This window comes from Sorghum bicolor, chromosome 4 (genome assembly GCF_000003195.3).
Source record: "Sorghum bicolor cultivar BTx623 chromosome 4, Sorghum_bicolor_NCBIv3, whole genome shotgun sequence".
NCBI lineage: Eukaryota > Viridiplantae > Streptophyta > Magnoliopsida > Poales > Poaceae > Sorghum > Sorghum bicolor.
In genome coordinates, this window is record NC_012873.2 from 2,499,391 (window position 1) to 2,523,349 (window position 23,959).

Consider the following 23,959-nt stretch of genomic DNA (forward strand, 5'->3'; position numbering starts at 1 on the left):
AAAATAAAATTAAATGTGTACTACAGTACATCTGTCATCTCAAATTTTTCTAGTTAAAGACACTCTTTAACTGTCCAAACAGGATAAAAATTTTGGTCTTCTTGGTGGTATATATATATATATATATATATATATGGTTTTCTATTTCATAAAGACAATCAAAATCTAGTTTATTATATAAAATTCATAAATAATTTATTTTAAATAGAAAAATATGAAGCAAGTACCAAATTTTTCCACAGAAACAACTCAACAGCATATTTCTTAAGCCATGCTTATAAGACACAACATATATCGACTGAAGGGTGCTCAGATAATAACTCCGAGTGATCAGGTATATTTTGGAAATTCATTATTCCGCGACAAAATAATGAAAAGAAAAGATAGGCATCACAACAGACTCACGTACTTTTGCATCGGGGAGATGGATGCATGGACCATGGATCGATGCATCGAGAGCCGCCGAGACGGTACGAGAACAATCCCATGCGTCATGTTCATCAGCTCGTTGGCTTCTTCCGCGCCGACATGCCTGCAGCTACAGCTAGCTAGGTACTCGTAGCTTGTAGCTAGGGCCTTGTTTTAGTTCAATCTGAAAACCAAAAAATTTTCAAGATTCTCCGTTACATCGAATCTTATAGCACATGTATGAAACATTGAATATAGACAAAAATAAAAACTAATTACACAGTTTAGCTGTAAATCACGAGACGAATCTTTTGATCCTAGTTAGTCCATAATTAAATAATATTTGTCACAAATAAACGAAAGTGATACAGTATCGAAAACTTTTCACTTTTCAGAACTAAACAAGACCCAGCTCATGCATCCGCACATGCGTGTCCTCCATGCAGGACAGGCCGGACAAGCGGGCTTGTTTAGGCCCTTGGTTACATGAGTTAAACTTTAACTTCTATCACATAAAATATTTAGACACATAAATATAGATTATTTATAAAACTTAAAATATAACTAAAGAATAATTTATAATACAAATTTTTAAAATTTAATTAATAATTAAACAATAATTACCAAATAAAACAAAAATACTACAATATATATTAAACTTTAACACAACCAACCAAACACCTCTTTAGTTCCTCCAAAAAAAATACCCTCTCTATTAATATTTGGACACAAGTATTAATATAAACTACATAATAACTAATTATATAGATTGTAACTATTTTATGAGATGAATCTTTTAAACCTAATTAGTCTATGATTTGATATCCTAAAACACCTTGTGACATCCTAAAACTTTATATCCTAAAACAAAATTGAGCAATGGACATTTAGCCAATTAGTCACAAGGGGTTGCTAAATGGGACTAAAGCCTAGGTTGTCTCATTTTTTTAGTCACTTTGAAACTAAACACCCTGACTAAAAGAGACTAAAGGCCTCTTTCAGCCCACCAAACTAAATAGGGGTGATTAAAATTTAGAAGCTGGCTTCAATCTAAACAGTCTATTTAGTTTGGGTACTAAAGTTTAGTTCACTAATATTAGTCTTATTTAGTTATTTTTTACCTAAACACTATGACTAAATAGGACTAAATGGGACTAAATGGACATTTAGCCAATTAGTTATTATGAGGTTGCTAAATAGAACTAAAGCTCAGGCTGCCTCACCTTTTAGTTATTTTAGAGCTAAACACTTTGACAAAAAAAACTAACTAAATGCCTCTTTTAATCTGCCAAATTAAATAAGAGTGACTAAAGTTTAGTAGTTGATTTAGCTAGCTAAAATTTAGCAGCTCTAATCTAAACCTGGCATTTCGATCAGTTGATAAAAAGAAGCATGGAAATGAGAGTGAGCATGCCCTACTAAAAGTTTGCTAGTGCAGTTTGCACATTTATATATATACTGGTGAGAATGACTAGGAGCCAGAGACAAGAACTTGGAACCAATGTCGATCTGTGTCTTGCCTGCTTTTGTGAGCTTATTAGCCATTTTGTTGGTTTCTCTTCTGATCTTGATAACTGAGTGTGTCTACTTATTAGTGGTTTCTGTAGATTCAGCAAGAATTCGTCTGAGGGACAGGGACCAATGCCCAGGGTTTGAAAATTCGGAGAATTTTCGACTGAATTTTATGAATTTCAGTAATTTAGAGCTGGGGCTCAAAAGAAATATCCAAAACCATACTGCACTCTTAAATATATAACTCTAGCTAGATTTATATTTTCTATTGCTTATGTTGCATATTCTTCTATTCAATAGATTTTGGGTCATAAATTATGCTAATATTTTGTTTATGTCTAAAAAATTTAGAAGACCTAACTTTATATTTAGGTCTCCAGATAAAATTTGACTGAATTCCATGATCAGATGGGCATTTTTCAAGCAGTGGAACAGATTAGAGAGCAAGTTACTCAAAATTTCTTTATGATGATGGTAATTTTGATGTGCTGGGCAATCTGGACAGTAAAGAAATGATCGGATCTTCAAAGGTATTCCTCCAGATGTCACAAGAGCAAAAGCAGTTTTCGCTTCGGAACTGAAAATTCTTGCCTTGAGGGTTAAGACCAAGCACACCGTAGAGTTTGATTTATGGATTCAGAATCTATTGTAATATGTCTTTCTTTCTTCATCTTCTTCTTTTCTTTTTTTTGTTTCTTGAGCCTTTGCTTCTGGTTGTTCCTCTTGTAAAACTTGAGTTTTCGTTTAAATAAATTCCTGTAGGGGCTTTCAAGCTCCTCCAGTTTCGTCAAAAAAAAGACTGAATTTCATAAATTTCGGGACTGTCAGAATAAATTATAATAACGAAATACAAAATCCTACTGATCGCATGGATTGTAGCACAATGATCCATCTTAAGCTAGCTGTCATGGCGATCACTTCGTTGTATCTTCAAACACATGACACATCTATAAATATATATCTCTAGGCACGCAGCAAGCGCAGTAGCTGCTCTGTGCTGTGTGTATATGTTTCTCCATTGTTGGTTGCACACAGTGAGGTCATTACCATACCAGCAATGCAAGTGGAGTATCTGACCTAGTAGTAGCTCGCAATAATGCAAATGGTGGTCGATGTTGAGATGAGTGTCTTGCTTGGCTTTGCATGCCTGCATCTGCATGCGCCTAGCTTCCGACCCGGCCCGCCCAGTTGTTTCTAGTTGGAGTTGGAGGAGTGCACCCTGGCCGGCTGGCCGATGGAGCCACTGGTGTGCGATCTCTGACAGCAAACAGGATGAGTGATTGATCGACTGATGATGGACGGTGCTACTGTACATGGAATCTCTGCACCGCTCCTTTCGGATATACTGTTAAAGATTTCAGTTCTACGAGTAGTACCTTTCTACCATTTCCATGCATTGATGTAAAATTTAAACAAATATATAAAACAACTAATATTATTTATGATACCAAATAATAATTACATTAACTTCACTAGCAAATATACTTTCCTAGCTAGTATGTCTATTTACAGTTTTAGAGTCACAAATTTTAACATTTTCTAATCTCTTCATTTCAAACTAAAGTAGTTTTTGTCTTTTATAAATACATTTCTTTTACTATATATATATATATATATATATATATATATATATATAGACAATGTATATATATCTAAATGTAAAACAAAAGTTACATATCTAAAAAGGTCAAAAAGTCTTATTTAGAATGGAGGGACGATGGGTATAAACTTAACCAAAACTAAGAAAGTTTGACTCAATCTAAACTTAAAATTACTTTTTTTTTCTGGGAACCAAGGTAATAATGTCCATTGCTCTTTGTACGGGCGTACTATATACGCCCTTGCCATCTGCACCACTCTTTAGTTTCTGGATATTTTCGTCCTACCTGTCTCTCCTGCTCCTAGCAGGATAAAATGGATGAAATCATGACACCATACTTTTGTCGTGGTGCTGGATTACAAGGACAGGCCCAATAATGAATAAATTTCATGGTATTATTTAGAGTATCACATAATCAAAAACGTTGGTGCGCGCATTATTGCAAATTAAGGAGAATAGATTAAAAATAGTTTCTTGTACAAGAAACTATATTTATGCAGAAACACATGATAGTAAGAGTTGTGATATGTAGATAATATAGGGGAGAGAGGATAGATTATTGGATGAAAAATTAAATTGGAGAAACTATCTATTAAGAATATGGTTTACACATGTAGTGTTTACATTAATTGGCAATTATGACAACTGTCCTATAGTTTCATAATTGGGATTGCTCTAAATGCTAACAATGAGGAGCTACAACGAGAGACTACTCTATGTTTAAAAAACATGTCACTCTAATTGTTCGAAGACAAATTAGTGTTCAAGATAATTAACCTAGATGCCCCTAATTGTTGTAGTGATTTTGTATTATTTGTCACAACTTCTTCAGCAGAAATTGTTTGAAAGATGTTTTTTTTTGTGAACAACTCCTCAGATAGAGCTCTCTTAAAACTCGCTCTCATAGGGTGGTCAGAGTTGGATAGAGCTGAAAATACTAGCTTCTCTAAGCCCCCTCTCTTAAGTTAACTATGAGAAGCTCAAAATTGAATCGTCAAGAATTTTTTTTAATAGTGTCCTGTTGAAAGTAAATAAAGGAAGACGATGCATGTGTGCGTTATCCTGATGGATGCATGCTGTCTAGAGATGTGGCGTGACCACTGGAGCAACGAACGAGCGAGCTATAATCGATCTGTTATCCTTAGCTAGAGCTAGTGATGAGGTGACACCACTATAGCTTATTAGGATATTCACAATGATGCTAATAAATATATAGCCAGTTTATGTAAGGCCTTGTTCAGTTCGCAAAAACGGGTGAAAAACGGCACTGTAGCACTTTCGTTTTTATTTGACAAATATTGTCTAATTATAGAGTAAGTAGGCTCAAAAGATTCATCTCGTGGTTTACAGATGAACTGTGCAAATAGTTTTTGTTTTCATGTATATTTAATGCTCCATGCATGTGCCGCAAGATTCGATGTGACGGAGAATCTTGAAAAATTTTGCGAACTAAACAAGGCCTAAAGATGAGACATATGCATGCTACTCTCTCATAGTCTTGAACAATGTAAAATAGATTAGCTATTTATTCATCGTCAATGACTACTCTATCTTTTTTATTCTCTGTCCATATTAGAATAGCTAGCTAACTATTGGGAACGCCCTTAGCTACCGGACTGGCCGCATCGATATCTCATCGACCTCTACTAGCTAGCAGGTAGTAGCTTCGTCGGCCAGCAGGCACCAGGCATCCGTCCAAACAGCATCGATCGGCGATAGATAGCATATATACGTACATGCCGGTGATCGATCGATCATGAGATGTGGCTAGCAAACCAATGCGCTACTTTTCTTAGTACGCAAGGCGGGCGAGGCATGCAGAAGCAAAGGATGCCCGGCCGGGGATGCATGCATGCATGAGATCCAACAGCGCCCTTTAATTTGCTAGCCACCAACCTTCTCGTTTTTGTCGTTGCATGCATGCATGCATGCATATGCTCTGCTGCAATGTGCGTGTGCCTCTCCTGTGGTGGATGAACGCTGGAGTGGAGGCTGCATTGGGTGGAGCTGCTGTGCTGAGGGATCTCGGACATGACAACTCCATGCATGCTATCTCCTATCTGCCGCCCTTTGTTTGAGCAACCACTAAGCATGCAGCGAGCAGCACTACTAGCGTGCATGCATGGTCCTGCCTATCTACTACACTTGCAAATGAGTTGTGCTAAGCTAGTTGCTGCTAAGGCCAGTCTCAGTTCCATATGAGTTCTATTTGCATTAAAGAGATTACCACATAGGCTTTTTTGTTGACATGGCGGTGTATTTAAGAAGAGAGAAGAAATGAATTTCATCTAGATGAAACTCTCTTGGCACGATTACCAACTATCTATGAGCTTTGGAATTAAATGCCTATATGAAACTATGAAATGAACACGTACTCTCCATTGAGAGTGGGTGTTTCATCCAAGTTTTATTTCATTTCACATGACATAGCAGTCTTGAAAACAACGTCATGAAACTCCCCACTGACACTGGCCTAAGGGCGTGTTTGGTTTCCTTGTCAGATAGTGTCACCCTGCCTAGCAAGAAGTTCACGTCGTTCGGTGGATGATTGGTTTCCAAGAAAGAGTGCATAGGAACTTGTGTTTTCTAGATTTCGCTTGCTGGAAGGGGCGAGCAAATTTCGCTCTCCTGAGCGGGCGAGAGGTTTTGCTTGCCTTGCCCAACGAGGCCAGGCTACCATGCTTCATCCAAAACCACCATCAATCAAAGCAACCCTAAAAGGCTAAACGTGCACTGTTTTGGATGGTCTAAGATTAGTTTGATTGTCAAAAATGGACTTCTCTCCCTTAGTAGGTAAATGACATTGATAGAGAACTATCCTAGCTAGCTATACATATGCTATATATGAACAGTCTATATGCATATGATGCTCTGACAAATGTAAGGTTCTCAAAGCTTGCATGAGAGGCTTTGCAAGAACGAGGGAGAACAAAAAAAAATGAACACACACATACCTCAAGATATCAATTGTTTTTTTTTATTTGAGTTTCCAACAAGAGGGGTCAAAAGGAGATGATGAGTGAGAATGTGTGCCGAGAGCTACTTTTGATCCAGACCCCCACATCTGATCTTAGCTTGTCAACAACTTGGCTAGCTGCTGCTTCATAGTCATGGAGAATGCGTACATCCATGCATGCAATGCATGCATATGCATATGCATAGCAGCCTATGGGGTGTGGGGTCATGCATGCATGGTTTGTGGGGGTACGACCACCCCAACCAACCACATGGCAAAAGTGGAATCTCCTCCCAAAGATTCAAGAGGGGGGGTGAGAAAGGGAAGAAAAAAAAAGGTGTTTGTGCACCTTTAGTTTGGGAGCGTGGAGTGGCTTGGCACTATCGTTTATCGATGGATATCTCGGCGTGTTGGCAATGCACGCTGCATGTCTACAGGTTAGTGGGCAAGCAAGCTGCATACACACTCGGTTGGACTTGGTGGTGTGCATGCTTCTCTTCAATCCTGGGTGCTGGTTTTGCACCTAACACATACCAGACCACCGTACAACCAAAGCGGTTTTCTCTCTCACCCTCACCTTCAGCATATATCGGAAATAAGTTGTTCTGGACGACATCAACAAGATCTCTCCAAAACACAACACTGTGCATGTTTTCTCCCATTGTAACAAGCGAGCACTTCTGCCAGTTTGATAATTTTAAATATCCAACCTCAACGCATAAAAAGTACTTCATACATACAGCCCAAAAACATCAATCAGAGAAGCTGCAAACCATTATTCTAGGTTAATTTGTATGTAAAACTCTAACTATGTCCGTGTCGCATGTAAAGTACTTTGCACATTCACTAGTAGAGAATAGACCCTAACTTTTAGTCCCACTCTAAATTGAGTCTAGGACTAATAGAGATTTAGTTCCGGTTGGAACCACCGACCGCAACTAAAAATTTCCTACCCAAAGGATATATAATGCAGCAGACTGTTGCAGCAGAACCTTTAGTCTCGGTTGGTAACACCAACTAGGACTAAAAACCACCCTTTAGTCCCCGGTTGATGTTACCAACTCAGACTAAAGGTCATCTAACTTTTAGTCTCGGTTGATAATATCAATTAGGACTAAAGGGTGACCTTTTAATCCCGGCTTAAGTCATCAACCCAGATTAAAGGTCTCCGACCCCGGACTAAAGGTCCTTCACAAGTGAATTCAAAAGGTGAGTGTCAAAAACATTGTCACATGTGGTGTGTAGTTGAGTTGGTAAGGAAGATACGTACAAGATAAGGCCTTGTTTACTTCCAAAATTTTTTACAAAATAGAAATAGTAGCACTTTCGTTTGTATTTGACAAATATTGTCTAATTATGGACTAACTAGACTCAAAAGATTCGTTTCGTCAATTCCGACCAAACTGTGCAATTAGTTTTTATTTTTATCTATATTTAATACTCCATGCATACGTCTAAAGATTCGATGTGACGGGGAATCTGAAAAATTTTGCAAAATTTTTAGAGAACTAAACAAGGCCTAAGAAGAATTCCCAAGATGAGTTTTAATCCCGGTTGTACGACCCGAGACTAAAAGCCTAGACCGAGACTAAAGAGCTTTCTCAACCGGGATTATAACCCATGTCTCTACTAGTGATTGTTGAGCATCATTAAAGTGTTTCAGCACACAAAAAGAGCCAAAAAAAAAAGGGACGTAACTCTGTTACGAGGCTAAAGATTTGGATGTGTATATATTGAACATCAGAGCAGGATTGACACGACGGCCTAACTAGTTCCAACCTGCTCTGTTCCATGGATACCGTACATGATATATATACATATCCAATCCATCACTCACTGGTCCAAAAATTTATTTCAAAGTGCAAGCATTTCTGTAAAGGAAATAAAGGGGTGCAGAGCAAATAAAATAATAAACCTCTGCGATGGAGACCAGGAATACAAATTGCTAGGGTATATGCCAAACCGTCGTGCATCTGAAGCCTGCTGGTTCCTGATTCTTACATCTGGGGACATGAACGAACGAGCCGCTTCTTGTCGGCATATCTGAACCTGCATAGCTTTTCAATTCGTATCTTGCAAGTACACACATTATTGTATGCGTGCACCATTCATATAGATATAGCATATCATCACAGACCCTGAATTTGTTTCGACCATTCATCTTATATCCAAAGTGCAAGTTGTGAGTGTTCCTTTCCTAGCTGTCTCCAGGGCCAGTGCACAATTTTCTTAAACATTGCTAATGTGAGGTTTCTATCAGAATCATACAATGTACCAGCAGGGTATGAAAAGAAACAGCAAAAAAAGGAGGTGGGGAAATGCAATGTTGTTTTCTTCCTCTTTAAGTTTGCACTATCCAGATATATATATATATATATATGCACGTTTTAAGGTAATGTTAGTGTCCAACCCCATTGGTGACAGGAACTGGACACCAGGCAGGCAGCCATGATGCAATGTACATGCATCTCATTTGCAGCCACATATTGTCTTCCAGTTGCATGCAAATGCAATGATATCAACAAATCATCCTTCCTACGACTAATTCGCGCGCTCCCGGAAATAGAAGTGACCAGCAGATCTTTTTCCTGGTAGGTGATGCACAAGGGCGTTGTGGGGCAATGCTACCTTGTTTCACCGTGACCAAACTCCTGTGGTCACATGGACAGCACTATGAGAAGGCTAAGGCCATTAAGCCAAGTGGGTCTGCCAGGAATGGTGGCCTGTGGTCACACCAAAGGGGCCTCAAATATGGCTAGTTGTCTCATGATCTTTTTGCAATCCCTTGGATGTATGATTGCTTGTTTCAAGCTAGAAACAGTAACATATGTAGCAACTTCACACAGTGCAAATAATTTTGAGCGACTAATGAAAGGACTTGTTAAGAAAAGCCTGTTATGAATGGGCATTCTTTGTCTGTTTGGCTAGAATTTAAAAGTCTCTTGTCCTTTAGCCTAATCTGAAGGCTTCATAATCACCCTAGTCTCTAGGGTCCAAAGCAATGGGAGCTAAACAAGAGCAGATTTCCGAGAACAAAAGAATTGATTTCATCTCATTCTCAGTATTTCACTGTAACAGAAGTGGTAAAAGTAAATAGACCTCTTACCCCTTATTAGTAGCCTTTTGTTTTGACCTAGCTCTTTTTTGGGAACTTAACCTAACTGTGGCAGAATGCTTGAAGTCCTCACTATAGTATGTCGTATGACAAGAATCTATTATGTAGCGCACATGGTCATCTTCCTTCGGTATTGTTTTCAGCAACTTCTTAGCTGCCTTACGTCCCCCGGATGAAAGAAAAGCTTGATACATCCTGAAGAGGCATAAATGTAATAAATATTACATAAAGCGAAATCTTACATGGCTCCACGATAAAAATCAATTGATAAATGTTGCAGAAAATGCTTTAATAATTCTTGGCTTTTGTAAAAGAATTCAACCTCAAGGAAGTCAGCACATTGTGTGGAAGACCAGCAGATTCATATTCTGACCAGATCTGTTGGGCACGTTGCAAATTCTTTGCTTTTACACATGCGCTGAGAAGAAAATCAAGGCTTGTCCGAGAAACATTAAGTCCAAGCTCTTTGACAGCATCAAGAAACACCATTCCAAGATCCAAATTTGTGATCTCCATGTCCCATATTTGGCAAAAAACCTTAAAAACCGTTCAATCAAGTAAGCAAAGCAGCAATTATAAACCAAAAGAAGGGAAATATGTTTCGGAACGTTTAATACACCCTTTAGGAAAATAATTCAGAGGGATCTGCATTACCAATAAACACAGTAGCACAATTAGATTGTTCACTAAAACATAAAAAAAATGAATATCACTCATAGTGTCAACGCAAGTCAAATGGAATCACTACTCCAAACTAACAGAACAATAAACAAGAGATATCACATCAAACAGTCATGAAATGCTCACCAAACAAAAAAAGGGTAAAACTGCAGCATATTCCATTGTAAACAAACATATACTGAATATAATGTGGAACACAGAAGGGAATGTACTTTCAACACAATGATCTCGATATCTATTAAGTGTGAATTAGGCAAAAGAAGATACAGATCAATGCAAAGAAGTGAATTATTGCGTATGCAAATTTGTTTATGGATATCCTCGATCATTATATACTACGTCATAACTCTGCAACAAACTTAAGGTACAATTACACACTTCCACAACATCAGGTGTATGTGTTAAGATAAGTACGCAGGTGATTTTGATCAAACTGCAGAAATAGGAAGGTCATTAGGTATCCTGATGCCCAACAAGATCAATCTCAAAAAAGAATACCTGATCAACAACCATATATGTACTCATTTCATCTTTCTCCTTGAGCTGCTTAAGTAGATCAATTGCAACACTGGCCAAAAAAGGGAAAAAAACAGCAAGTAAACACACCGTGGTAAGTTTGAGGGTTTGACTAAATAGTGTAGAAAGGCAACTGCATAAACATTGACAATCATACTCAGTATAGTTGTGCTGAACACAGTATAAAAGTACTCTGCCACACCCCTCAAACCAGCTGTCTGAGTCATTCAGCCCATCCAGAAGCTGATGCATTCTATCCAGTTCACCTTCTGTTCGAATATGTTCCTGAAGAAGAAAATACAATTCTATAAGAAATGGAGACAGCAAATAATTCTAAACTACTATGCATTCCAATGGGAAAGATGGTTCACGGATTTACTCACAATCAAGGTAATGGCGGCCTTTGGCTCTAGGGAGCCTCCGGATTCCTTTATCACATCATGCAAGCGAAGTGCATCCAACACTTGCCCATTTGATGCCAGCGCTCCTACAAGTGCGCTCTTGATGTCACTGAGGAACTTACGTGGTATTTCCTTATCCAGTAGAACCTAAGGAGGCAACGGTTTAATATAGCCAATGCAACAAAGAATAGCATAGCCCTCATTCCATGATACTGAGGAAATGAGAGAGAACTGAAGCACAAAAGCAGCTGAATTTAAAGAACATTCTTGTCAGTAAACACCGTTTACCTGCTTGGCCATATCAAAATTCCCAAGCCTTGCGTATGCAACAGTGAGTGCCACATATATATGTCTGGTCATTGGAATCAAATCTTGCCGTAATTGGTCACGGTACTGTAAAAATTTCAATATTGAGCAGTTATCACACTGGAAAACAATAAATAGAAAGGAATTTACAAAATGAGTTTGGCACAATTATTTCCAGTCAAACTACAGTGAGGGTGCAGTTACTCTCATATTGCCCACATGGAACCAAAACTCCCCTCTGCCACCCTGGAGGTCCATGCTGCTGCAAGGACAACAGTGGTGAGGCATTTTCCTCCTTTCTCCTTCGTTTACCTCCTAGTTTTGGTGGCTGTCGTGCACATCTGGGCCAACAGCGGTGCTCTGCTGGAGCATCATTGTCAAGAACCATATATGCCTAGAATATATGGGCCTTGACATACTTAACACTCATGACATCACCCAGTGCACCATTGGTGGATCAGGTTCCCCAGTCCTCACGGTCCAGAACTCTATCGAGGGACCTGAGGCTGTGTGTCCCGGTGGTGGCTGCAGCCGGCAGGGTATACGTGGCAGGACAGTGGTTTGGGTAGTGGCTGCACTGAGGCTTACCTGCAACATGAGGCTGTGGAGGGGGCAGTTGTGTAACCTCGGCACTGATGGTGGGTCCATGGGTGTACTTCGGGTGAAAGCCTTGCCCGGCGCTTTGTCGATACCAGCAATGGCTGTGCCTTTGGGCTGTTGAGGGCGTCATTGAGGGGACTCCTTTTCCTCAGGCTTCTCCAGGTGAAAACCCTGTTCGCTTTGTGGATGAGTGACGATGGCGTGCTTGGTGTCGTTCCCTCCTTGGAAACATCACTCTTGGAGATCAGTCTTGGCTTGCAGCTGCAACTCTTTGGGTTCGACGAGGCCTCTACATTTGTGCTGCTGCCTCTCACTTCACGATGACCATTTGGTGCTCATGGATTGGGTGCATTGTATGAAGTTTGAGCTGCTGCATAGTTGGAATGTGATGTATCTAACCAGCAACAAGTGGTTGCTACAGGAGAGGGGGTGACCTAGAACGGAGCTGTTCGCTGTTAGAAGTCAGAGCTGCTGCGCTTTGCATCAAGGTCAGCAACGATGACCATCGGCGGACTCCGTTGGTGTGATTCCTCTCAACCTGTCATGGCATTGACGACGCCTATGCCTCCTTGGTGTTGTTTCTTGCTCTCGGCAGGCTGCTCACTTTCCTGGGTTGAGCCTGCTGCAGTGGAGTCAGAGCTGCTTCATTGGGGGCATAACAAAACCAGCAACGATGACATGTGGTAGTCCCTTTCTAGGTATGTTGGTGGTGCCAGTTGTGTCCATGTGGCAGTGTCTTGATGGTTTTGGCTAAGGTCCGTCATGGGAAGTTGAAGCTATTTTGTCGCTTAAGCGTTAAAACTTGACAATGATGATGCATGGTGGGCTCTGTTTGTGTGTTTATTGCTAAGTGCTAATGGCCCGGCTGTTGTGTGGGTGTGCAAGTGTGTCATGTCTTTGTACTGAACTAACTCCTGTTCTTCATAATTGAGCGGCAGAGCTCCTGAATTTCGTACCAAAAAAAAAGAACTGCACTAGGAAACTATAGAGCCATGGCTGAAAGTACTATTCACTGATTTGTTGTGAGAGAAAAACACTGCTGAATGGCTGGCAGATTTGGCACATAAGCTCAAGAACAGTATATTCTGATTAGCTGGGGATATGCTTAGGTGATATCAGCAGAAGGAATTGATCTGGTAGTACTTAGCTCAGATTTAGTCCTTTTTGCTAAGACAGTCCTCCAGAACCAAGACGTGCTTTTCCACAAACCCCATATAAACAGACACAGTGACAATAACGAATAGTCTGGTATGTGGCAAACCTTAGAAATGTTCTCTTCAGACTCACAATTCGCTATCAAATAACTGAATGTCTCAGAATCTGGTTTTACTCCAGCAATCTGCATTTGAGACATGACCATTTGTGCCCCATTGTAGTTTTTCTGCACAAATACAAGCTCGAGGTTATAGAGAAGAGCCAAAAGAGGTTAAAAAGAGAGAAGTGTCATTTCAGAATATCATTCTTATTATTTGCAACTTGATGAGCTTTTTCTATGGATCCACAAAATGCTGTGCATGACTACTGGAATTATTATACACTTGTGTTTGGGTTACAGATTTGAGAAATACAAACAGAACAAGCAAGGAAACCATGTGTCATTTCATAGGTCTACAATCTATATGCATTGTACTGACTAAGCATGGATAACTTTGATATCAGCAGAACTGAACAAATATGCAGACAATGGCCAATTACAGGGCTACTGTGCATTCAAGATTATGAACGAATACATTACTGTTTGCAGCGTCAGGATAAACAAATGGAAGAAATGGGAACCCAAGAATTTACCTCCCTATAATATCCTAGCATTATAGCATTATACAGGCTTACGGTCGATATCTCCCCAAATTCTTCAGCATCTGTGAGTATATTGTAAGCACCTTCAAACTGGAAACAGGGATCAATAAACAACAGCTTCACATGAGGCCAAAAAATAACAGATGTCCAGTATGACTTACATCTTTCAATTTTACAAATAAACTTATCATGCTTCTGAATGTTTCGCTTTTTAATTTCAAATTGTGGTGGCGGATCAAATCATATATGGGGCGGGCCTGCAAAATAGGAGCAAATATTGATTATAGCTCATGATGATGAGATGTGTCATTTGATCACACAAAAGAATGTTTTTTGAAAAGTGTAATTGCTACATGCCAGATTTTCAATAGTTGTTCATCCTGAACTCTTTCGACGGGGCACTTTTCATACCATTGTAAATGTATAATTGTATATAGCTAGGACGTTGGGTGGGGTGTTTGTGTTGGGTCTCTTTAGACCCGTGTACTCCTTTTCTACCTTAATGAAATGACATGCAGTTCTCCTGCGCTGTACGAGGAAAAAAAAAAGGATGTTGGGCCTTGGAATAAAAACTGGATTTTCCCTAACATGTATATCTTTCAGTTTGCTATAAACTTGTGATAGGTGGCACAGTGTTACAAACAACCAAATTTCTGCTTAGACAGCATGAGAAAATGTAGCAGTACTTGTGTTTTGACTTGGTTAGCCTGAGTTCACACTAGAAAAACCTGTGGTCAAATAGGTGCTTATGCTTGTTGTGTCTTGTTTAAATATTCTGATGAAACACCTTCACAAATGCTTAGTGTATACAATCATTTACAACAGAGCAGTGCACCTCGAAATGACAGGTTTTTCTGACCTACGGCTCCAAAACATATCCTGATAAAGGCGTAACAAAAACCTGCTCGGTATACCCCAATGAGGCCAAGATTATGCCCTTACCATGTGAAGTTCACATCTTTGTTCACAAGCATGTATGATTGGGTGAAATGATTCAACTGGCACATCGGAACTGGATTTACACATGCGGTCAGCTACATCAAGAGCTAACCCGATCTGCAAAAAATATTAAATTAGTTACAATATTGCTTTGGGAAGTATCCATGAATTCATGCACTCAGCACCAAAGCTAGGCTTATTTCCAAAATTTAGCATACCCACATGTATCAATATGATTTCAGTTTGAGGTGGGATAAATAAATTTAAGTTCTAATATGCAATGTCCAGCAACAAACTGATGCAAAACTGGTGCCAATTGCAAGAAAATGTTTTTGAGAGACAACAAAAGGAGAGAATGCACTTAAACTAAACGGATGTGACACAACACTACAACAGTATTGCAGTATGCCTATGCCACCTTAGTGCTTTTCTCAGCTCACCCAATATCAAGAATCAGATCACTCAAGGCTCCAAACAACCGAACAAAAAACATCCATATTCAAACAAGTAAGAAGAAACATTGCCTTCAGTTTGGTGGTGGTGGCAGCTCTAACACCCAATTCAAATAAATTTACAAAATAAAACATAGGGCAGATGGACAAATGAAATAATAGGTGAAACATGTGTTAACCATGCAACATACTTTCAAAACATAAAGTTGTTTCAGTAATACACAAGCCAGCAGAAGGCAAAAATGCAATGGTAATATAAGCATTTATGAATATGATGTATGCCTGGGAACACATGGCAGGACCAGTTTAGAAACTGCCATGATAAAGATTGACAAGGTTACAGTATAACATATCATTCATTCAACTCAGATGACAATAAAGCTGTAAATGATTACAGCATTACCTTTGATGAATTGCAACAGATAGAGATGATCTTGTCGTATGCAGCAATAGAGGGTGCTACCTCAAACTTCTCATGCCATTTATGAAATGCCACTAGCATGTCTTCAACCTTAATATAAAGAAGAAACATTACTAAAAGGTGGTCTAGAAACAGAGTTTAGATACAAGGTTTTTTCTTTAACTTGAAATCCTCCTACATTTTCTTCAAACATGGATAGATTCTTCTTTGCATTGAGGAAAATAGGAAACAGGGGAAGCAAATATTTTTGCAAGGAAGTCCTGATGTAATAACCATGAAAATAAAACATTAATAACAGAGTACTCCATCCGTCTCTAAATAAATCAATTCCTAGAGTTGTCTTAAATCAAAGCTTTTTTTATTTTTGACCAAATGTATAGAAAAAATTATAGATGCTGTGACACTAAATGAGCACATTATGAAAATATAGTTTATGGTGTATATAATGATACTAATTTGGTCTCATAAATCTTTGTGTTCTTTTCTATAAATTCGTTCAAAGTTAGAAAAGCTTGACTTAAGGTAACTCTACAAATTGATTTATTCAGGGACAGAGGGAGTATAACAAAAAAATTATTATGAGTATCTCTTCACAGAGATCAAAAATAAGGATAACTTGAGAACCCAGAAAGTGTATGGTCAGTTGACAAGATAGCGATATAAGGTCTGGTAGCCATCAATGGACCATGATGACAAATGTCATCCTTTTAAATAAAAATGGTTTGACTAATCTTTTGAACAATTTCTACTACTCTCAGTATTTACTCGTGATGCAATATACTCCGCAGATAAGATATTTAAATTTGGAAGTTCATGCTTCTTTTTGCGTATAACGAAAATATAATATCAAAACCATTTTTACTTTGTAAAGTTATTGCTAAATTATGATGATACAGCAAATTAGTAGTTCATTCCGATGCAACGAATTGCATTTAAAGATCCTTTTATACTAGAAGCAATGAATATTACCAGTAGTCATCATAAAAGATTCCTCACCATTATGTTCGTAATATTTGTGGTATAGTCCAAAATCAAGGATGAAATATTGTGATCCGCACATCCTGAACAATAAATCCATAAATTAGCAGGTAGAAGATTCTGAAGAAACCAAAACAATCTTTAGGTAAACCACAAAAGGGATGAAAGAAAAGCATCAGTATTTACTGGTAAAGAAATACCAGTTCAGTGAAAATTTTTCTGCTAATAAAATATTGCTGGTGTCCATCTTATTGACATACAAAGAAATATGAACTAAATATGGAGAACTTGCACATAATTTATTACCTTTTGACCTCATCCCCTGAAGAAGTTTCTCCGCATAGTTCTCTAGCTCTAGCCTACCCAATGATTTGAATATATTATATATGTACTTTGAGCCTGAAACTTTAGATAGATCAAGCATATCCAACAAGGCAACCAGATCTTCCTTTCTGCCGCTTTCAGCAAAGGCCAGCATGTAACTCTCTGCAAAACAGACACATTCAATAGGACACTATTATGAGAACCATCTGTCAGTATGCAAGCTTGATCAAATTATATGTGACACAAAACTTCCAAATCACAATGAACGAGAAAGAGTTAAGAAGAATCTGGCAATGATTTCCGGTTGTTACCTGCTAGGTCATAGTGGGCTTTCTCATTGTAGTCTTCAACAGAGTGACAAAGTTCTTGAATTTTTTCTTCGTCTTGAATTCTAATACAAAGCAACATCTCATAATAAGCTATTCTAGAGAAGCACTTCGGATTCAGTTCCTTAAAGAATGCACTGAACATCTCAAATTCCTCAAACATCCCCACATCGATAAGATACAAGAGGAATGGACCATAAATATCTTTCTCAATCGTGAGCCCCTTATCTTTCATGGTCTCAAAAAGGCGGTACGCCCTATAGATATATTCCACAGCAGAGTCAATATCCCTGCAAGCCTTTGCCTTCTCTAGACAAAGCTTAATCATCGAATTGAACTCCTTGACCCCTGTTTCCCGCCCCAGCTTTCCAAAAAACTCTATTGTCGACTCCGTGCCAAGCCTATTAGCACACATCCGCATCAGCTTTGTGTAGCGGCGGCTCTCAACATTCTTGAATATGTAATGTTTCTTCTTTTCTCTCGCCACCTCCCTCCTCCAATGCATCAGCGGGTCCCTCGATGGTTGGGTCTGGAACCACTCAAAGTCCAGTATCTTATTGCTCGTGGCAACCTCCCCGTCATCTTCAGAGTCCTCCACTGGCACTTCCGGGGAGGTCGCACATTCTTCCTCGTCAGGTGCTGAGCATCGAACGAATAATATCAATTACAGCCACAGTTATAGGTCAAATTGGTCAGGGTCATATTAAAGTACAATGCTACCATCTAGGACGGACATGAGCGCCTTGGTGAGAGCCTCAGGGGGGTCATCCTCATCTGCGCAGAAGGGAGAAGGGTGAGAATGAAGCTAGAAGCTAGTGTGCATGAAAGAGAGGTCGGGAGAGGACGCAGGTGGTACTTCCCCCACTGCTTATTACCTAGGGTGTGGGCGCGAGCTAGCGGGAAGGAGGACGGCAAGTTGGTCTTCTTCGAGGCCGCGGCCAGCTTGAGCCGCAGGAGGGAGGCCTGCGTGACGGCGGTCTCTGGGCCGGCGGCGGCGCGGCGCCTGTAGGAGGGACTCTTCAGGGTGGATAGCTTCGGTGCAGCGACCCGGGTGCCGTGCTTGGATGCCGAGGGGGCGGCGGGGTTCTCGGGCTTGGGAGCGACGGCGGCGGTGATGGCAGCGGGGTTCACGGGCTTGGGAGCGACGGCGGCGGTGATGGCAGCGGGGTTCTCGGGCTTGGGAGCGACGGCGGCGGTGGTGGCGGCGGGGGTCGCGGGCTTGGGAGCGACGGCTGCGGCGGGGATAGCCTGCTTGGAGGAGACAGCCTGCTTGGCGGTCTCCAGGAGACGCTTCCACATGGGTGGCGGGGCAGGGCGGCGGACGGAGAAACCCGCCGCCGCCGGTGAGTGATGCGGCGGCGGAGTCCGGCGGGACGCGGGCGCGACAGCGCGGGTGCCGGGGTGCGTGAGCGGGTTTAGCGGTTCGGTGTTGTGCTTGCGGCGTTGGACCGGACCGGACTAGAGTACTGGACTGGACCCAAACGGTTACATTACGAGCCCACCTTAACCTAAAATTCGACGGCCTTGGGGAGAATGTTAAGGAAACGTGGCTGATATACGAGTGGTTTTTAATTCACTCTCTCCGCTCTAAAATATATAATATGTTTTGGTTTTTTTATAGATACTAGCAAAATATGCCCGTGCGTTGCTACAGGAGCAAATAGATATTTATAAAAAATGAGCACTTTGTTATATTTATTTATGTTTTATCTTTTGTATTAAATTTGATAATTTTTAAAGTCTTTTAAAACTGACTTTGAAGGAGACCGTCCATATATAGTTTATATACATGCTCTTAGATTTTTTAGGATTTTTATTTCACGCGCAATGGTACCTTATACTCTCTGGTTAAAAGGATCATAATAAACTTTTGAATTATAATTTGTAGATTTGATTTTGATTTTATATAGATTGTATAAGTTTCTGTCAATTTGTGCATTGTTCGTGAAAAGACAAGAAACTAACAGTATACCTTTTATTGGTAAGCTAAAGTCTATGTAAAATCTTGAGATTGATTTTTATTGTGCGTTGCAACTGAAGAAAAGCATCAAATGGCCATAGAAAGTTATGACACAATGTTACATTCTATTTATAGTTATGTTTTTTTATAAAATTTAAAGTCCATAATTTATTTTATTGATAACCATGACATCTATAATATTAGATAGTAAATATTTAAAATAATATGTAGCTTGGAGACATATTTATTTAATAATAATAATAGTAGAAATTAGTCAAACATTCTCTTACTTTAATATTACCTCTTAATATACCTTAATACTATATTAAAACATAAGAAGTTTGTTGGTAGCTTTATTTTTTTATTTAGATTAGGATTTCTATGAAATATGATATATCAGTTAAATGTATATAGATTATAAACACATGGGTTAAATGTATGTAGATTATAAAAACATAGACTTATAAAGTGTTCATATGACATAACAGCACACCATGCAAAGATAGTGGAAGCATCCTCAAATATAAATTTAGTTAAATTAGTAAATCAGTGAGATATAAAGGAATTGTGCTAAAACTTTTACCAGAAATCAAGCATCAAACCTTCTCTTACTTTAATATTACCTCTTAATATACCTTAGTATTATATTAAAACATGAGAAGTTTGTTGGTAGCTTTATTTTTTTATTTAGATTTGGATTTCTATAAAATATGATATATGAGTTAAATGTATGTAGATTATAAACACATGAGTTAAATGTATGTAGATTATAAATACATGGACTTATAAAGTGTTCATATGACATAACAACACACCATGTAAAGGTAGTGGAAGCATCCTCAAGCATAAATTTAGTTAAATTAGTAAATCAGTGAGATATAAATGAATTGTGCTAAAACTTTTACCACAAATCAAGCATCACATTAAATAGGCTATTATAAAATTTTCATAATAATTAGAGAAAGATAACTACAATTTTAGTTTTATACTAAAAAACATAGGCAAGCATCTACCAGCAAAAAAAGTATACTAAAATTTGTGATTTTTTTGTTTACTATATGGATCTAAATATGTGGAGCTGAAAAAAATTTGTTTTGTAATTTTTAGATTTTTCTATGAATTACTATATATTTATTAATTTTTATAGGAGATTTTGCATTAGGAACCCTAAAAAAATTTCTATTCTTTTTTTCTTCCTCTTCCAGTACGGGCTGATTCGGATGCGGGCAGTTAGATTGGGTTATAAATTTACACTTAGGCCCCTGTACTTTCTTTATTTTTAATATATTCTAATGTGTATAGGAGATTTTGTATTAGGAACCCTAGAAAAGTTTCTATTTTTTTTCTCCTCTACAACGTACCGGATGCGGACATCGGATAGGGAGGCAGAAAAAGTATGGCAGACTGAAATTTTCTCCTTTTATAAATAGGTATAGATATTGATTTTACTATGCACTTAGAGATATACATACATTTAGATATATAGTACTATTTGAAGGCAAACAGACTCGCTATAGTCAGTAAATTCGAAGGCCTAAGAACAAATATTTAAATAATTGAAGACAAAGAGCAAGTACCAAACAAAATTTTGCTCAAAGAAGAAAGAATGAAAGATATTCGAAATCTAAATAAATATCAAAAGGAAACGAAAAAAATGGTACAACAAGAAAGTGAAACTCATACAACTATCTCCAGGACACTTCGTTTTAAAAAGAACTTGAATTAATTGAGGTGAATGATCTCTAAGAGCTTCTCTCTTATTACGAAGCTTTTGATGTGGATCCTAGGTCATCACTCATCAACGTGTATGTCCATTAAACTGTTGACTTCAAACATATGTCGCGGTGTGGCTTCGACTTGTTGTTTTAATGATTTCTCTCTTGCTCTTATTCGGCATTAATTCTTCAAGTTCTTTCTGTTTGGCCTATAGTTAGTCATGCAATTTTTTGAGCCTTCACTCTTGTGTTCCACTTGCATTTGAAGTGTTTAAATCTTATAGTGTTTCCTTGTCAAGTCCTTGATCTTCACTGGCTATGGGTGGATCTTTTTTCGTTCCCACTAGGGATTGTTTTATTGCCAGGTCTGTCAAGTTGTGATCATAAGATGATTGGAGCACACATAAACGATAGGGGCTAGATGTTGGAGAAAGTGATTCGCACAAACATCAAAGTGTAGAGGCCTTGTTTAGATGCACCTAAAATTCAAAAAGTTTATAAGATTTCTCGTCACATCAAATCTTTGGACGCATACCTAGAGCATTAAATATAAATAAAAAAATAACTAATTACACAGTTTACCTGTAAATCACGAGATGAATCTTTTGAGTCTAGTTAGTCCAGAGTTGGACAATGTTTGTCAAATATAAACGCAAATGCTACGGTGTCAAACTTCAAAAAAAATTACATCTAAACAAGGCCACAATGAACTCAATGGTTATTCATTCCATATCCATGAACAGTACATGTCATGCTGTATTTATAGAGGTCCTAATTGTAACAGAACCGACCAAATTATAAGAGATTAAGCCTAATAGTGACCATTTGCATAGTCGAACTATCACGCTTAAGCCCATATAATCCCGGTAGTCCGTGAAATCTCGAAGGATTTCAAACCACACATCACATATACAGCCAAGATCGTAATAAGTTTAGCGGTCGCCCTCCACAATCACATCCAGATTACAACATTCATAAATACCTCGGAGTGCTTAAAGTTATTACAAACCAAGTTCTTCAAGTAGCGGAAGCTTCATAGTTCGAAAATACAACACACACGATAAGTCTGATACAGTGCCATAGTTCGGTCATTCCCACAAAAGCAAAAGGAGAGACGGAGTGACCATCGCCCTTGGTCTAGTCATCACCCATAGCTGGCCACTTACATCCAGGGTTGCCCCTCGGACCACTTTATTGGTCAACACATCTGCCCCTGCTGAGCTGATGCGGTAGCCATAGCCCAGATCTGTAACTGGTTGATTATGCTTTTGTGCAAATGCTTGGCTCATGAATGAATGCGACGATCCAGAATCAAACAAAACAACTGCAAGATATTGGTTGACAGAAAACATACCAGCTGTCACCGGTTCTCCTTCCGGGATTTCCTCAATCGAGGTATGATGCACACGAGCTGGATATGTGGCTGCTGCCTCTTGGGGTAGGGACATTCCTTAGCAAAGTGCCCCATCTTGTGGCAGTTATAGCATGGACCCTTGGGCGCATTGTTGGCGGCAGGTGCTGCGGCTTGAATTGCCCTTGGCTTGGCAGGAGCTATCGCCGCCTTGTACGGCTTCTGCTGTGTCGGATGTCCGGTGTTCCTTCTCTGCGGTGGTCGGAACCTAGCACCCGGGGCAGGAGGACGATACTGTTGTCGCCCTGCCACTGGTGCCCTGGACTGGGATGATCCTGCTTCAAAAGCCCTTTTACGTGACTTGGATGCACTGTAGTTGTTATTATTGTTCTCTTGGGTCAGACAGTCACTGATGTAAGCATTGAAAGTAGCCCTGGCCCCTGTACCCATGGTCTTCAGCATCTTTGGATTCAAGCCCCTCTGGAAACTAGCAATCTTCTTGGCCTCCGTGTTCACAAACTCAGGGGCATAGCGAGCGAGATTATTGAAGGCATGTAGATACTCTTTCACAGATTTCGTCCCCTGGGACAGCCTCATGAACTCCCCAACCTTCATTTCAACCACACCAGGAGGAATGTAATTTCCCCGAAAAGCGGTGGTGAAGCGGTTCCAGGTGATTGGTGTCCCCTCCGGGTAGGTGGTACGGTGATGGGACCACCAAATCCCAGCGGGTCCTTGCAACTGATGTGCCGCATACTCAGCCTTGAGTTCTTCTGTCATTCGGAGAAGACGAAACTTCTGCTCCATGGTGTTGATCCACTCATCTGCTTCGAGCGGTTCCAAGGCCTCCTTAAAGATTGGTGGCTTGGTATCCATGAAGTCCTTGAACGAACTGTGCTGGTTGACCTCCCGACCGCCCTGATTATCTCCACGACGGGTGTTGTCAGCTATGTTGCGCAAAGCTTCTTCCATATTGCGCTGCATCTGTTCCATGTTGCGTTGGCTTCCCAGAAACTGCGCGAAAAACACATCCGCAGTGTACGGGGGAGGCGGTGGTGGCGGTGGCGGTGTTGGTGCTCTGTCCTCAATCCGTTGAGCCCCACCTCCGGATGTACCTGTTCCAAGGCCCGGATTGCTGCTACCCCCGCCACGTGTTTGCACCATCTGCATACGCCAATGATAAGCAATCGTTAGGAGTTGTCATCAACCGGTAGAAAATGTGTAAAATCGTGCCATACTGAATTTACTGAGGGAATAAATTCACACAATAAACAAAGGCACAACAACTCATCATCCACGCACAACATCACTAACAGATTACTTAACATTCACGCAACAAGGTTCGCGTACATCCAACTTGCCAGCATACATACACTGGACTTTCGGTATCAACTCATAAAGTCTTACACAGCCCAGATCCAAAGTACACGACATGCCACGCAACATACAACACAAAAGAGGGAAGACTAGCTCTAGAGCCCTAGCATCTACTCGCTGTGGTCACTGTCCATGCCAGAGCCATCCTCATCCTCGTCACCACTAGCAGCTGCTCCTAGCTCGGGATCCGCGTCCATCTCGTCCTCAGAGTCTAGCTCCGCGGC

At 39.7% G+C, this 23,959-nt stretch overlaps 1 protein-coding gene across 2 annotated transcripts; it reads right to left on the bottom strand.

Annotated features, from left to right (window-relative positions):
• LOC8069932 (pentatricopeptide repeat-containing protein At4g04790, mitochondrial) lies at positions 9,332 to 18,790 on the bottom strand. 2 transcript variants are annotated; one of them, XM_021460422.1, is made up of 16 exons: positions 18,208 to 18,790; positions 18,053 to 18,106; positions 17,318 to 17,971; positions 16,989 to 17,168; positions 16,701 to 16,765; positions 15,687 to 15,794; positions 14,835 to 14,948; positions 14,054 to 14,149; positions 13,884 to 13,982; positions 13,357 to 13,476; positions 11,478 to 11,582; positions 11,172 to 11,336; positions 10,946 to 11,073; positions 10,771 to 10,840; positions 9,914 to 10,128; positions 9,332 to 9,786 (listed from the first exon to the last, which is right to left on the bottom strand). In XM_021460422.1, exons 1-16 carry the CDS (start codon positions 18,629 to 18,631, stop codon positions 9,579 to 9,581), a joined length of 2,805 nt encoding a protein of 934 aa, XP_021316097.1. In that variant the 5' UTR covers positions 18,632 to 18,790; the 3' UTR covers positions 9,332 to 9,578. The 2 variants fall into 2 exon arrangements, with proteins under 2 accessions (XP_021316097.1, XP_021316098.1); XM_021460423.1 differs by lacking the exon at positions 9,332 to 9,786 and having other exon boundaries at positions 9,935 to 10,127; positions 10,769 to 10,840.